The 15,191-nt window shown below is 39.7% G+C and overlaps 1 protein-coding gene across 1 annotated transcript; it reads left to right on the top strand.

The window, feature by feature from the left end:
- The first annotated feature begins 8,309 nt into the window (after positions 1-8,309).
- Positions 8,310-12,210, top strand: b3gnt2l (UDP-GlcNAc:betaGal beta-1,3-N-acetylglucosaminyltransferase 2, like). Its single transcript, XM_027023699.3, has 2 exons — positions 8,310-8,586; positions 9,729-12,210. The coding sequence occupies exon 2, from the start codon at positions 9,925-9,927 to the stop codon at positions 11,194-11,196; it is 1,272 nt and encodes a 423-aa protein (XP_026879500.2). The 5' UTR covers positions 8,310-8,586; positions 9,729-9,924; the 3' UTR covers positions 11,197-12,210.
- Positions 12,211-15,191: the final 2,981 nt, after the last annotated feature.

The raw sequence follows: 15,191 nt of genomic DNA, 5'->3' as shown, positions 1-15,191 counted from the left end.
GGCCACCCTAGCTGCCACCCTTGGGAACAAAGGCTACAAGGCAAGATAAAGGCAACATGTATGGAAGTCAGTAAACTGACAGAGCTCCAGAAGGGCATTAATATTGAAGCTGGTGTCTGGGTACAGAATAAATAGTCGGTGACCCAGATTCTTTGAGGTGTGGAGTTTGTTAGATAAAGGTTAAGAGTGCTGGCAGCCAGGCTGCAGAGAGGCCAGAATGGAGGAGTATCCTGTAATGCCCGTTTTGCTAACAAACCATCCACAGTATAGAACCCTGTTGGGCGATCCACCAAGAGCTGAAAAAGAACCATGTGGGATGTGCATATGGGAGAATGACTCGTCTCATAAAACCAGTGCTCAGTGGTTAAAGTAGAGTAGGAACAGCATTACAACAGCGGGTGTTCACAGGCAGATCGCAAACATGAAGGAACAGTTATCTGGGCCTGATATGATCTATGCCTAGTGACTGAAAAAAACAACAGCACTGCATGGTTGACTTAACAGAACAAGTTTACCTACTGTTAGTTACCATTCCCTTCCTGGCTAGCTAGCACAGGGTGGGACAGTACTGGGCATTGGTTAGAATTAGAATTAACTTTATTTTCCAGCCAAGGCAGATAAATCATCTTTGGTTTCAACAAGAGAAGTATACACAAAGTCATTGACACCTACCATGGAAACACCTCACAAAAACTGCACAAGTTACAATGACCAACCTGATTTGTTAATAAGTTTGATTGCAATCATTGCAGATATATATTAAAAGGCTTTGTGTATGTGTCTGTGTACATTCTACCTTAGGCAGCTAACTTTGAATGACAATTACAACTGAGACGGGTGTAGAATACATAATTGAAAAGGTTTTTTTAAGGTTTTATCAATGTCAACCAACTCCATTTCTTTAAGATTAACTGAGAGGTATGCCTGTCTTACAACTAGCCTTCTGTATACACTTTACTTTTGATTTGCCAACTGTAGTTGCATTTTGAGGACTGCTGAGCTGTATTTGGAATTCAATTAATGAATTAAGGTCACATAGGAGGGAGGAGGCGAGATGCTGAAGGAGTGTGCCACTGGTCTTGATGGACGGTAGTTTGAGTCAAGCTGTATTGGAGGCTCGAAGGCAATGTGGTGCAGAACAGGGTTTGATTAGTGCTTTTAGGTATGTGGGAGCTGGTCGTTGTCTTTGTAGGTGAGAGTCAGTGTTTTAAATGTGATGTGAGCCACTATAGTAAGCCAGTGTAAGGAAAGCAGTACCAAGGTGACATAGGAGAACTTGGGGGTTAAAGGCAAGCTGTGCAGCTGCATTCTAGATGCGTTACTGGGGTGTGATGGCACACGGGGAGGCTTGCCAGGAGCAAGTTGCAATAGTCCAGTCTTGAGATGACGAGGGACTGAACAAGTGGCTTCTGCAGAGAGAAATAGCCAAATTTTCCTAATGATGTAGAGAAGGAACCTGCATGACTGAGTCAAGTTCGTAATATGGGGAGAGAATAATAATTGGATATCCAGAATTACCCCAGGGTTTCATGCCTTGTCAGTTGGAATGATCCAAGAGTTTTTCAGCAAGACCCCAATAGAGACATCTCCAGATGAGCTGCCATTTAAGAAGCGATATTTGCTAGGCCTGCCGAGATATGTACCAACAGTGAATATGCTGTTATGTTCTCAAAAAGATGGTTTAGAGTTTCTTTGCTAAGTTTGCTACTTATGAAAGATCACACTTCATGTGAACAAGTATTTTCTTATAAGAATACTTAGGGAAAGTGTATTTTGCAAGATGTGTAATGCATAGAAGTGGTATGACAAACCAAATGAGGATATGGCCTCACTAAGAGAGTGGGTATTTAGCACAGAGGACTGACAGATTTTGTTAATCTTGTCATTAGAGAAGGTAACAAAATCATCACTTGGGGGTGGGGGGTGGGGTGGGCAAGTGTGAGTGAGATGCAGATGCTGTCAGCGTTTCCTTGTAGGATGTTATCTTAGCAGGATTTACATCAGAGAACCTTTCTGGAAGAACATGATGAGGAGATTGGTGTGAACATGTGGTTTCCTCAATGTCCTTTCAGCTGCTTTAACTTCTCTCAGGTTGCTGTGAATGTATTTATGTGTGTGGTATGACTACACTGGTATTTTGTTGTGTGAGTAATGGTGTGTGTGGTGTGACTATACTGGTGTTTTTGTATGATTTGTATAGGAAGTTGTCAGTAGAGAAACTCTTCCATGGCTAGAGGTACCTAACTAAGGTACCTTTTATACCTGCATTTATCAAATTTTCATTTAGCAGACACTTTTATCCAAAGCAACTTACAATTGTGAGTACAACTTGAGCAACTGAAGGTTAAGGGCATTGCATTGTTTTGTATGTTTGTCTGTGTGTGTGTGTGTGTGTGTGTGTAATTGCCTGGCATATATGTTTACTTGGGCATGTTTGACTTTCTGTATATATTTATGTAAGTGGGTGTGTGCATGGGTGTGTGCCTGTCTTGGTGTGTGTGTGTGTGTGTGTATGAAGGTGATGTGTACGCCACCCAGGAGAGCAGTCCTATGCCAGTAGCAGAGGCTCTGGACTGGGTGTTGGAGATTCTCTACTCTCCTCAGATTGATACCAAGGATGAGGACCCCCACACCAGTGACCTCGTTGGGGGACTCATGACAGTGAAGGACACACACTTGCACCCACATACAATCATTAAACATATTCATTTTTGAAAACAATCAAAAGTAGTAGGGTTTGAGCTAGTTATACAGGTTTCTCCCCTTGGGATCCATTAAGCAGGCAGTGTTGTTGAAACTAGGATGGGGGAATGTTTTCCTGGTTACTGTGTTTTTCTTCAGTGTTCAGAAATAAACTCACATCTAGGGATTAAGGTTTAGAGTTAGTGTACTGGAGTTATATTGAGGATTAAAGGGTTGGGATTACTTGACTACTGTGTGTAGGTAGTCTGAATTTTTAAAGAAAATTCATGTGTGCACATTGTGTATAATAACTTAAAATATTGTATGTAATATCCTATGTGTACCCGCAAAGAGGTCAGATATGAGCTTTTAGTTCTTCTTTTCTACCACCGTCTCTTTCCATCTCTCTCAAACACATATACACACACATACACACACACACAACGACACATATATGCACGCAATTTAAAAAACAGATCATTTATGCTAACAACTAATAAAACAATAATAAATCAGGAGCACACATAGCAGTGCATGATGGAACAAATAGCCGTGCTTATTATCAACAGAAAAGTAAACAGTTGATGTAACCTGAGCATTATACAAAAAAGAATTATGATGCTAATTAAGTTACTAAATGAAATACATTTTTCTGTTAACATTAATTAGTCTATCAAACAACATGAATTGTGCAATTAAACTATATAAATTTGACTATTAAATCACACTGTGGAAATGATCTTTCACAGAGCCACATCAAATGCTGAGTCACAGAACCACATCATATGCTGAGTCACAGAACCACATCAAATGCTGAGTCACAGAGCCACATCAAATGTTGAGTCACAGAACCACATCATATGCTGAGTCACAGAACCACATCAAATGCTGAGTCACAGAACCACATCAAATGCTGAGTCACAGAGCCACATCAAATGCTGAGTCACAGAGCCACATCATATGCAGAGTCACTTGAGTACTCTTCTGTCTCTGAATGACATCCCTCCACGTGTGGTGCAGACCATAGAAAATTAAGACTCATGGGACTTTGACATCTTCAGCCTGGAGGGATTAATAAGAAAATTAAACTATTCGGTACACACATGCATGTTGTTCTTCTTTCTGAACTACCACTCCCATATGTCCTGGCTCACAAACAACGGTCCTGTGATTCTAGTCTGCTAGCTGTCCATAGGTTTAGGATGTGGGTAATAGGTCTTTTAGTATTGCTGCCCTTATCCTCTGGAACTCCTTACCGACATCTCTTCACACTTGAGCCTCTCTTTCTACAAAGCCCATCTTAAAATTGCTCTTTTTGCAGAACACTTTCACTCCCCCTTAACTACTACTTCTGGTTATCTTTTTTGTGTCTTTAAAATTGTAAAATGACCTTGGGTATGTGAAAGGCACTATATAAGTCTAATTAATATTATTATTATTATTATTATTATTATTATTATTACATTGAAAGAATCCTGTGATTTTGATCAACTAATCTCTCCATAACTCACAAATGTCGGTCTGAAATATATGATCCAAAATGTAAACTGAGAAAGAACACAGTTGATATTTAAAACTTTTAAATCCAGGCCACATTTGATGCTGATATTGTTGTAATGCAACAACAGTGATGGGAACTGTTCACTTAATTAGAACAATTTAAACAGAGGGGAAAATGTAAAGAAAGAAAAAGGTCATCCATGCTAAGTTATATCTAGTCACTGCCTCTGTGTCTGTAACTGTAAGGGAATAGTTACTTTTGTATCTGGATGTGTAACACCATGTATTCTGTTATTACCCAACCCTGCACCTGAAATCTCTGTGAATGATGACAGATCACACTCACCTGGAATTTCTGAGATTAATGAGGATTTTCACATCACAAAAAAAATTATTTGCAAGTTGTAGCCTTCTGTAATATCTTGTAAATTAGGCACAAAAAGCTTTCAGATGGGTGCTTGTGAGGTTTGTTTACACATTTGCTTAGCAACATGGATGATTAGGTTTGTTTGTGTATGATCATATTTCTTTACGTGTATCAGATTTGTTTGCACATATTAGCACATATTGCACATATTAGCTCTTATATTTGTTCTTGTAATGTGCGCTGGCCCGAGTGGCGTAGGGCGAGGGGCAGGACGCACAGACGAACATTTATTAACATTTAAAGACACAAAGGCACTCACACTTATCACAGACAAGAAACATGAAATGGTTAACGCTAAACAAACACAATACACAAGAATACATCTAACAGAAACACGTTACATTTAGATATTATGCCGACAATATCCAAAACCCTGCACACTTTAACAACGGTTTATATACGTTAAGACGAATGAGGTGCAGGTGTGTGCAGCTGTGGTTACAGACAAGACAGTCCTCCCACTGCACGTGGCGGGCCGAACTACGTGACTCGCGGGAGGCGAGTGTTCCCAGACAGTTCTCAAGTATGACCTGATTTTTGTGCATGTACAATCAGATTTGTTTAGATATATTATGGTCAAGTTTACCCATCTGTATGAACAGATTTGTCTGTTTGAACAGTTTATATTGTAAACTTTGAAAATCTCTATCTGCTCTTACTCTGTCATGGTGATTCTGGATGAGGTGACTAGCCAAGTCTGGATGAGCTGGCAGCTCTAATTGCAGTGATGGTGCACAATGTGGACAACCCAGGCCGAACAAACTCCTTCATGTGCAACACTGGGAGTGAACTGGTATATCTATCCTGTACGGAGACATGGGCCGTGCTAGAGAGAGGCGCTATGCTGCTCTCGCTTTCCAGCTCTAACAAGAGCAACATCTTCAAGAACATAGAAAGCTATACATACTCTCACACACCCCTGCCCCATCCTATAAAAGGTGTGCCTGGCTAACAACTAGCCTGCGGTTTACACACTTTTGTTTTGTCAGCTGTATTTGCATTTTGAGGACTGTTGATCTATACTTGTATAATATAAATATAGTAAATATAGTATAGTGTAATGTGACCTATTTATTTAATCCTGTTCAAATTTAATCCTGATAATAGTTAGCTAATTTAATACTTTATAGTGGTCAATCTTGAAACATGTTTCTTATAGGTGCATCAAGCAACATTTCCTGTTTCCAGCTGAGGCTCCTGGTGTACACTGATGCGGTGAGGAAGAAGACCGTCAGGAAGATTCCTTTTGAGGCCCTGGGTCATCGCTGCAGAGGAGTATGCAAGAAATATTAATCTAGTTACAAGAAGGTACCGAAACTTGGAAGAAATAACAATATGTAGTTAACTTCCTTATATCAAGCAGCTAACTAGTTAACACCATGTGACCTAATGTTAAATTGGCTAACCACAGTGAACACTGACTAAATAACACTGCTCTTTGTGAAGGGGACAAGTTTCTACTTAACTATATATTCCTGCAGGCTGAACCAATGGCAAATGAGAGGGACATATGTATAGGCTGTTTGGTGTCATTCTACCATACATCAGCATTTCTCAAGCGCAGCCAGTGAAACAGCACAGTCATAACAGCACTGTCCTTGAGCTCAACCAATGGTATTGTAGCATTATGAAGCAGTATAGCACTGGAATTCAAATGTTTAGCATGGTTCAACTTCCTATGCAAGCGCTGCTGCATATTCTGTAAATTGTTGTGAGAAACTTTACAGTACATAAAAAAAATAAATAAAATAAAATAAATTATATATATATATATATATACACACATACATACAACTAGTGTCAAAGAATGATTTTTTTAGGCAGTAAGCCACTTGCATTGCTGCTAATGAGTGCTGATTGGTTGGTGAGCTGGCACTGCAGTAGCAGAAATGCTCCCCGTCTTCAATCATTGTGGAATGTGTATGATGTTAACACATCTAGCCAGTGGTATTTTATACTGTTCTTCAAGGCAAAACTGCTTCATCTTATTCAGGTTAGATGGGTTTCATTGGTGTACAACAATCTTCAAGCCCTGCCACAGATTCTCAATCAGATTGAGGTCTGGACTTTGACTACGCCAGTCCAAGACATTTCAACATTTCTATTTAAACAATTCCATGGTAGCTTTATCAGTATGTTTAGGAATATAGTTCTGCTGGAAGATGAACCTCCATCTTAGTCTCAAATCTCTGGCAGACCAAAACAGATTTTCCTGAGGAATTTTATCCCATCCATTTTTCCTGTAATCCTGACAAATCTTCCAGAATGCCCACAGCATTATGCTTTTTCCAGGTCATAATGTAACAAGACACCAAGAGGGTTGAATACTTCACAAGGCACTGAATATTGTCTTTTTAATCCTCAGTAATAATCGGATTTATAAAATATTGCATAGATGCTGTCCTATCAATGCTAAGTTGAACAGATTCCTTGATGTGAGTCATGCCTGTATATTTTGTTATTGCACTACTGAGACTCGAACATTTTTAATGGTCATTTACATATTCTTTTTGGTTGTTTATTGTAAATATACTTTGCAAATCTACAAGACTTAAAATATTTTATGTATATATGAAATCAAATATAATAATTTGTAATCTATTGTATTAAATAATTTGTTTTTTGTTTGTATTTTTCCACTGTTATTTTTCATACTGTTAGATGTGAATTATCTATTGGTCTATTATCTGTCTATGATCTATTTATTGTTACTGATATATATTTTTGATGTATAATTTGAACTATGGCAATAAAACAAGCAAACAATAGCACGATCTAGAATCATTTTGTGACGTTTGAGGCGAGGCAGGACGCAGAGGCGAGCCGTCGCACACACAAAACAGACGTTTCGGAAAACACGAACTGGAAAACACGAAGAACAACACTTTCCGGACAGATCACCCGATAAGGCAACCTACAGCAGACAGTGTACACAACGTACACTACTAAGCACACATGGGATCATAAACCGACGAAGACTGACTTACATACAAACACTTAAATATAAACGCTAATGACGAGAGAAAGGTGTAACAACACATAATCGACTAACAAGGAGAGGGGTGGCCAGGTACACACACACAAACCAACATCACGCTGACATGGGGCGGAGTCTAGGAGGAAGGGGCCGTGCAGTGACACATTTAATTCTAATCTGTTTCTGGTGTCATCTTTTAACTCCTCTAGTTTTATTCAGAAACAATATTTTATGCCTTTAAAAAAATTATGTTCCACCATATTTTTTTATTTCAGTAGTGGTATGGACTTAAAGTCAGCCTCCATAAAGATGAGCAGTTTTTTTCCCCCCCAAACTTTCTTTTATGATATTAATGCCCCTGGTATCTATAACACATATAAATACTGTCTACTTCAAATATTAGACCAGTTTGCTACAAATTAATCATATATGTAATTACTCATGCACATTTAATGCCTCTCATATGAAGTAATGCACTCTCTCTCTCTCTCTGTCTCTCTCTCTCATACTGTAACTGAATAAAAAAAAAAGAATTTCCTTGCCCTGGATGGCTTTTCAATGAATGACATGGGGAGTAGCGCCCAGCCTTAAAAAGTATGTTAGGACTGTCAAACAGCAGAATTTTCCTTTGTACCTACATTTGTCATTAGTCATTAACCAGAACTGTATGACGCAACCTACCCCAGGTTACTTCCTTAGATATGTGCGAGGTGATTTGGAAAACAGCCCTTTCTGAAGCGTGCTACTCGCTTCGCTGCTGCGTATTGTCCAGTATCCAACTAAATGTATAGTCGCCTGACATCCCACACCCCTGACGAGGCGCAAGCGCTTGTTTCTTCAAATATGTAACCTAGATCTCGGGATGGAGAACTCAGGAGTATACTTAGGGTTGGATTGGGACTAGGCGATGTAAATTAGTAAAGATCTTTTTTGATTAGCTGTGGTGTTTGCTTTGCGCTTTTAATCACAGCAGTTCTGAAAAGTAACGATTGCCCAAACGGTAAGTTCGTTTTTATTTTACATCTGTTTAGTTTGTTTCATCACTTATATACCTAATTAGACTACACATCCAACCATGTATTGTTTGTTTAAATTAAGTGTAACTGAAACAGCATACATTTGTGTTAATGTTAGATGTTCATTTTGTTCGGGGAAAGGGAAGAATATTCTGATACAAATAATATATGGGGATATAAGACCGAGTTTTGAGCGATTCATGTTTAATGGCGCCCTATAGTTACCCCCTTTGGCTAAAGGTTGACCAAATATGTTTTGTGACACACAAACGCTTACAAGAAAATATACCATAGCATAAACTCATTATATAGATGCTGTGTAGCCGCAGATACCATAGGAGTTTGGGTCCTTCAATTTAGGCATGGCTGGAACGTGCCGTGAGTGGTATGCCGGGTGTATCTTAATGGCAGTTTCATTAGGAAGGGGGTAGCTGTAGCAGAAACTGCCATTTGCTACCTGCTTCCTAATTCCTGGGGCGAGACAGGGAGGGAGGGAGGGAGGGAGAGAGAGAGAGAGAGAGAGAGAGAGAGAGAGAGAGAGAGAGAGAGAGAGAGAGAGAGAGAGAGAGAGAGAGAGAAACTACACACATTAATCCACAAATCTAAACACATTAATCCACAAATCTAAACATACAAGGCCTAAAACACTTATTCAAGGTGTATGTTTATAGTCATTCAATTATAATATTCTTTGTTGCAATGTATGCTTTATCACAGTGTATGGCTTAATGATTTGGGGAAAACATATATTTGCTTTTTTAAAATTTCGAATCTATGTTGTGATTTAATTCTAGTTAAACTAGTTAAAACATAGTATCAGACATCCACCAGGCATGATTACAAACTTATGTTGTTTCTAAATGAAAGAAACTAGAATAACTGAAGCATGTGTTGTAATTGTTTAATTAAATAGCACTCTAATAGATCTGTTACAGCTGTGTTAGGACAAAAAAATTAGAAAGCAATAAAAAACATATCTCAAGCATCTTAATAACATCATCACTAATGTGTGATTAATATCAAAGTTCTTGTGATTTGAAAATGATATTCTTTGTTAACTGCTATTTTGATATGAAACTGATTAATCATTCAGCTCTAAATTAGTATTATCAATTTTCTTCCACAGATTGCTGATCATCTCATCTTACATTTCATCTTGAGCAACTAGAACATAATTTATAAGGAATGCAGCAATGCCATATTATAATGCATAAATTAAGTGAAACTGAGACGGACTAATCAAACATCATCACCTGCATATTGTGCTTATAGATGCAGACCCACTTCCTTGTTTAAAATAGAGGAAAAGTCCTAGTAATAAAATGCGGCGCACAAAGGCTTTTATTGTTATAATGTTCACTAGCTCGTTCCTCATAATCTTTTATTCAATGTTTAATCCGCAGTTTATGAACAGTCAGACACTATCTGAGGAAATAGAATTAGCTACTGTCATAAATGAAGTTCCAGTGGTCAGCACTAACATTGTCATTAACAAAAATGTGAGCACTGAAAAAAAGAAACGCACCAGAACTGAAGGAGTTCAGCCAGTCACATTTTCTGCGAGCTTTAGAGAGTTTATTCCACAAAACAGTGCTTTCTGGAACAGGAAACTTCACTCCTTGCTCAGGCAACAGGCTAAAGCAAATGCCAGTGGACACGTCCGACCAAACTCCCACTGCCAGCCTGAAAGTTCAGAGTCCCTGTATATGAACATCCCTGATTACAGAGAATACCCTGAGCTGTACCAGGACTTTGTGCGAGGAATGGAATGTCGGAATCCACGGATAATAATTGACCAGCCAAAGAAGTGTGCCTCAGTCGGTAAGGTTTTCCTTCTGTTTGCTATCAAATCCGTGCCCAGGCATTTTGAGAGACGCCAGGCTGTCCGAGAAACCTGGGGCAAAGAGAAGACGTACCCTGGAGGGCTGGTAGTGAAAACGGTTTTTCTTTTAGGCACTTCATCCATGGATTCTCCTAATCTGGATAACCTGGTCACTTTTGAGGCTAAAGTATTTGGGGATATACTTGTTTGGGATTTCCAAGACTCTTTTTTCAATTTGACCCTCAAAGAACATGTCTTCTTCAAATGGGCTCTGCATAACTGTCACCACGTGTCCTTCATTTTTAAAGGAGATGATGATATTTTTGCAAACACACCAGCAATACTTCATTATCTGCAATCACTTGAACCTGAAAAAGCTTCAAAAATGTACATTGGTCAAGTAATCTTTAATGCCACCCCATTAAGAAATGTCAATAACAAATATTATGTCCCCAAGACATTCTATGAAGGTGCTTACCCAGCCTATGCTGGTGGAGGGGGGTTTCTCTTCCCTGGAGCACTTCTCCAACCTCTGTATCTCATCTCCCAGTACATTCCATTTTTCCCTATTGATGATGTTTACACAGGAATGTGTTTTAAGGCCCTGAACATCTCCCCTGAAAAACATAATGGCTTCCAGACTTTTGACATACGTGAGGAGGACAGGAGCAATGCATGTGTGTACAAGGACCTGCTATTGGTGCATAGGCGAAGCCCCGAGCAAAATATCAGACTGTGGAGGAACATGCACAGTCCCCTCCTTACATGCTAACTTCATCCTGGATCCCACAATCTCTGTTACAATCCCTGTCTCTCATTCTGTGAGGTTGTCTCAAGAACTGATTTACAGGTTGTTGCGTTTTTTGGGGGTGTTTTTTTTTTCCAATAATTGCATAATTATATATTACATAAGTGCCATTTAGTAAGTATAGATAAAAACAGAATATGCCCCTGTAACGTTGCCCGAGTGCCGCAGGACGTAGAACAGAACGTACAGATTCCCTCGATTTTGTGGAACATATAATGACATTTAAACATGTAAGACAATAGTGGCACTCACACATAACAGTAACAGCGAACATAAACACACTTAACACTAACATGGGCTACACTAACATGGACACTAACATTACGCTGACAAACAAACAATGACCAACAGGGAGGGACACACTGACAGGGATTTAAATAGACTAACAAAACACTAAAGATTAACCCCGTACAGGGGCATGCCATCATGGGGGTGTGGCTACAAACAGGAGTGAACCCCCGGAAGGCCATACCACGTGACTTGGGTGGGGGGGAGGGGTTTGACTGTCCCGTGACAGCCTCAGTTTAACTTTTTTTTTTACAATCATTTTACTGGGTTTGCCACAGAAATGGAATAGTAAGTTGACTTTCTTATGAAAAAGTATAACGTTGGTTTATCTGGACCATAAAGATAACTATATAAAACTGTACATTTACATTTACGACCACCAATGGTTTCAGTATCCCTTTAAGCAAGACAATGCATCAATGCATCAGTGATTGCATTAATGATGCAAAGGTGATCGGTGTGTGTGATTACTAGACTGTTTTCATAGAAGAGTTTGTTTTTTAAATTTAACCAGAACAAACAAATCATGATTTTACTTGTCAAATTCAGTTTGATTTGTTTTAATTTTGTTGTGTTTTCCAGTCATAGGGATTTTGTTAGGGATAAAGTAAAATGTTTATTCCCAGAAGTCCAGTGTCCCAGAAGTTGCAGCTCTGCTACAAGTGTATTACACTTTGGTTACACCTCTTATCTGTTGTGAGTTCTGTTTTTAAAGGGCCTATCAAAAAAACAAAAGAACTGCTTCTCTCCCACCAGTGACCACTTTTTATATTGTGGGCGGAAAATAAACCTGATAAACAAATAGAATTACTGAAAGTGGCAAACCTACTGGTTCACGCTGATAGACAAGCTATACCGGGAGATTCTTGAAAAATAATAGAACAAGAACAGAAGAATCCTAAAAATGTTGAATTACAGGGACTTCCATCTTGTAAATGTCATGAACACAATGGAAAAATATGCTTACATTTACATCAGTGTGTTTCCTTTGGTTCTATTTGTTTAAGAAAGGAAATATGTGTATTTTCAAACTTAAAGATTTATCATGTACAGTTTTATTTATTTATATTAGATGAGTGTGCTGTCATAGACTATATGTTATTTGAGCTCTCAAGAGATGGAGTTTCATAGGTATCTGTGAAAAGTACATTATTTTGTTAACAACATTAACCATATAAGAAGCACGGTTTGAGGGGTACTGGATACTTATTAAAGCTTTATGAAAAACTGGTGTGATTGGCAACTCTGTAGTGTATCACTCTCCAATTATCTTCTTCCATGTGGTCTTGATATAGTGATAGTAGGGTTAAACAAAAGTTATTGCTGTGCATATGGATTATATTTCATAGGCATTACCCATAAACTTGTAATACATTATTGTTTTCAAGCACAGCAGGAGTATCTGGGGCACCTGCAGGTGAGTCCACCGTGGTAACCTGGCCAAGAAAACACACGTGAACAGCTCATAGAGCAGCTCATAGAGAGACATACAAAACAAAAAAACAAAAAACAAAAAAACAAATGATGGTGCACCAACCATTCATTCTTTAAAAGATACATATTGTAAATGTTTTTTGTAACTCAGAAAAAGAACCAATAAGCCAAAAAAAACTAGAATAAATGGGGAGAGAACATTTTATAGATTATCTCAAAAAATATTACTAGGCCTGTACCAATAATTACATTTTAGATGATCATTAATTGCCAAATAGCTAATGGCAATTAACAAATTTTTCATTTTTAAATTTGTGTACAGTTTTCGAAGACCAAGACTATGGCTTTTTAGCCATTTTTCTTCAAAGCTGTCAATACTTAGTAGCTTCTAGTTGAAGACAGACACAGCTCAAGCTAAAGAAATAACCAAATAAACTGAAACGCTTTGAATACAGTACCAGGCAATTCTTGAAACTTTAAGAGACAGAGGTTGCAACTCCCCAAGGCTCGACTTGGAACAATAACACAAAAATCTACAAAACAGGGATACTCTAGGACCAGTAATGCTATATTTATTGTTTTGCATCCCCCTGTACTTTGTTGTGATAACTGCTTCCCTTTCCATTCCGTTTTTATCATGACAAAGTTTGAAGTGAGCAGTCACTATCAATCCACACCACTGATAGCTGGCTAGCTGTCGTGTTTGACACAAACATTATACATTTGTTCAAGTCTATGTCACAGTAGGCTGGCCACTCACATACCCACTCACAGCACCTGCCCCAGTCCCAATCACCAGCATCTTAATGTTACTCACCTGTTCCTTGTTTTCCCTGTCACTATTTAAGCCCACCGGTCAGACGACCAAGCTACCTTTGGCGTTTTATCAGTGCAAGCCTGCATCCTGAACTTTCTTTTTCCCGCTGCCTTGCAACTTCTTATTTTGTGTTCGCTTAAGACATCACGAATAAAGACTTTTACTTTATCCGTGCCTCTTGCTCCCTCTGTGCCATCAGCATCACAAAAAGTGCAGCCAACTGGGAGCAAAATGAGAAGCCCAGATTGGGCAAACGTGTTAGCTGTTCAAATGGCGGCACTTGAACAGCAGAGGCAGGAATTCGGCGAGCTCTGGTCCATAGTGCAAGACCATGGCCATCTCCTGCAAAGCCTCTCTGTGAGTTCTGAAAACAGAGCTGCGGGAGCTACTGTTCCTCCGGTTCCAGAGTGGGTGAGGTTTCTTATCGCTACCCCGGATGTTTATGGAGGAGACCCTGAAAGTTGTGAAGGATTTGTGGTCCAGTGTGAGCTTTACTTCAGCTACCAGCCACGTCTACCTGATCTCGCTAAGATAGGTTTTGTTATTTCACAACTCACACAGAGGTCTCGCACTTGGGCAGCTGCCCTTGCGTCCACTTCGTCTCAGCTGCTGGCTAACTATTTGTTAAAGAACTCAAGTTGTTATTCCATCATCCATGCTGGGGTAGGATGGGCCAGGCACTGCTAAAGCAGAGTCCACGATGAGCAGCGGATTATGCTATGGAGTTTTGGACACTGGCAGCTGGGACCCTCTGGAATAACCCAGCATTGGTGGATGCTTTCCTCGGAGGTCTGCTGGGAGAGCTGCAGGCTGAACTAGCCTGCAAGCAGGAGGTGGCTACCCTTATTGACGTGGTTCATCTTGCATCACTACAACCATCTCCTGCAATAGACACCACTATCTCAGCAGAGGGTCACCTCCACGGGAACTCACTCCACCAGCAGGACCGGCCACTGCTTTGGAAGAACCCATGCAGCTGGGTGGCACCAAGGTTCAACGCAAGCTAGAGGAACCTAAGAGAAATGGCAAGTGGATAGGTTCTCCAAAATAGTTTACATCACGGATATAGTGGAGGCTGCTGGGAAAGCTCGACATCACCGCGGGTCTCAGGATATCACCCCCAGGCTAACAGCCAGGTGGAGAAAGACAATCAGGAGTTGGGTACTTTTCTTCGCATGTACTGTCAGCAACACCCCAAAACATGGTGTACATACTTCTCCTGGGCAGAATATGCCCAAAACTCTCTCCGCCATGTAGGAATGGGGCTCATTCACTTCAAATGCGTGTTAGGATACCAGCCTCTGTTGTATCCATGGAACCCCCCTACTTCAGATCAGCCCACAATCCAGATGTAGCAAACAGGTATGGGAGGACACTCACCAACAATTATGCTCTTTTCTAGCTGCTTTCAAGAAAAAGG

Source organism: Electrophorus electricus, chromosome 6, assembly GCF_041902795.1.
Source record: "Electrophorus electricus isolate QZ-2024a chromosome 6, ASM4190279v1, whole genome shotgun sequence".
Classification (NCBI taxonomy): Eukaryota; Metazoa; Chordata; class Actinopteri; order Gymnotiformes; family Gymnotidae; genus Electrophorus; species Electrophorus electricus.
This window is presented reverse-complemented; position numbering and strand designations above follow the sequence as displayed.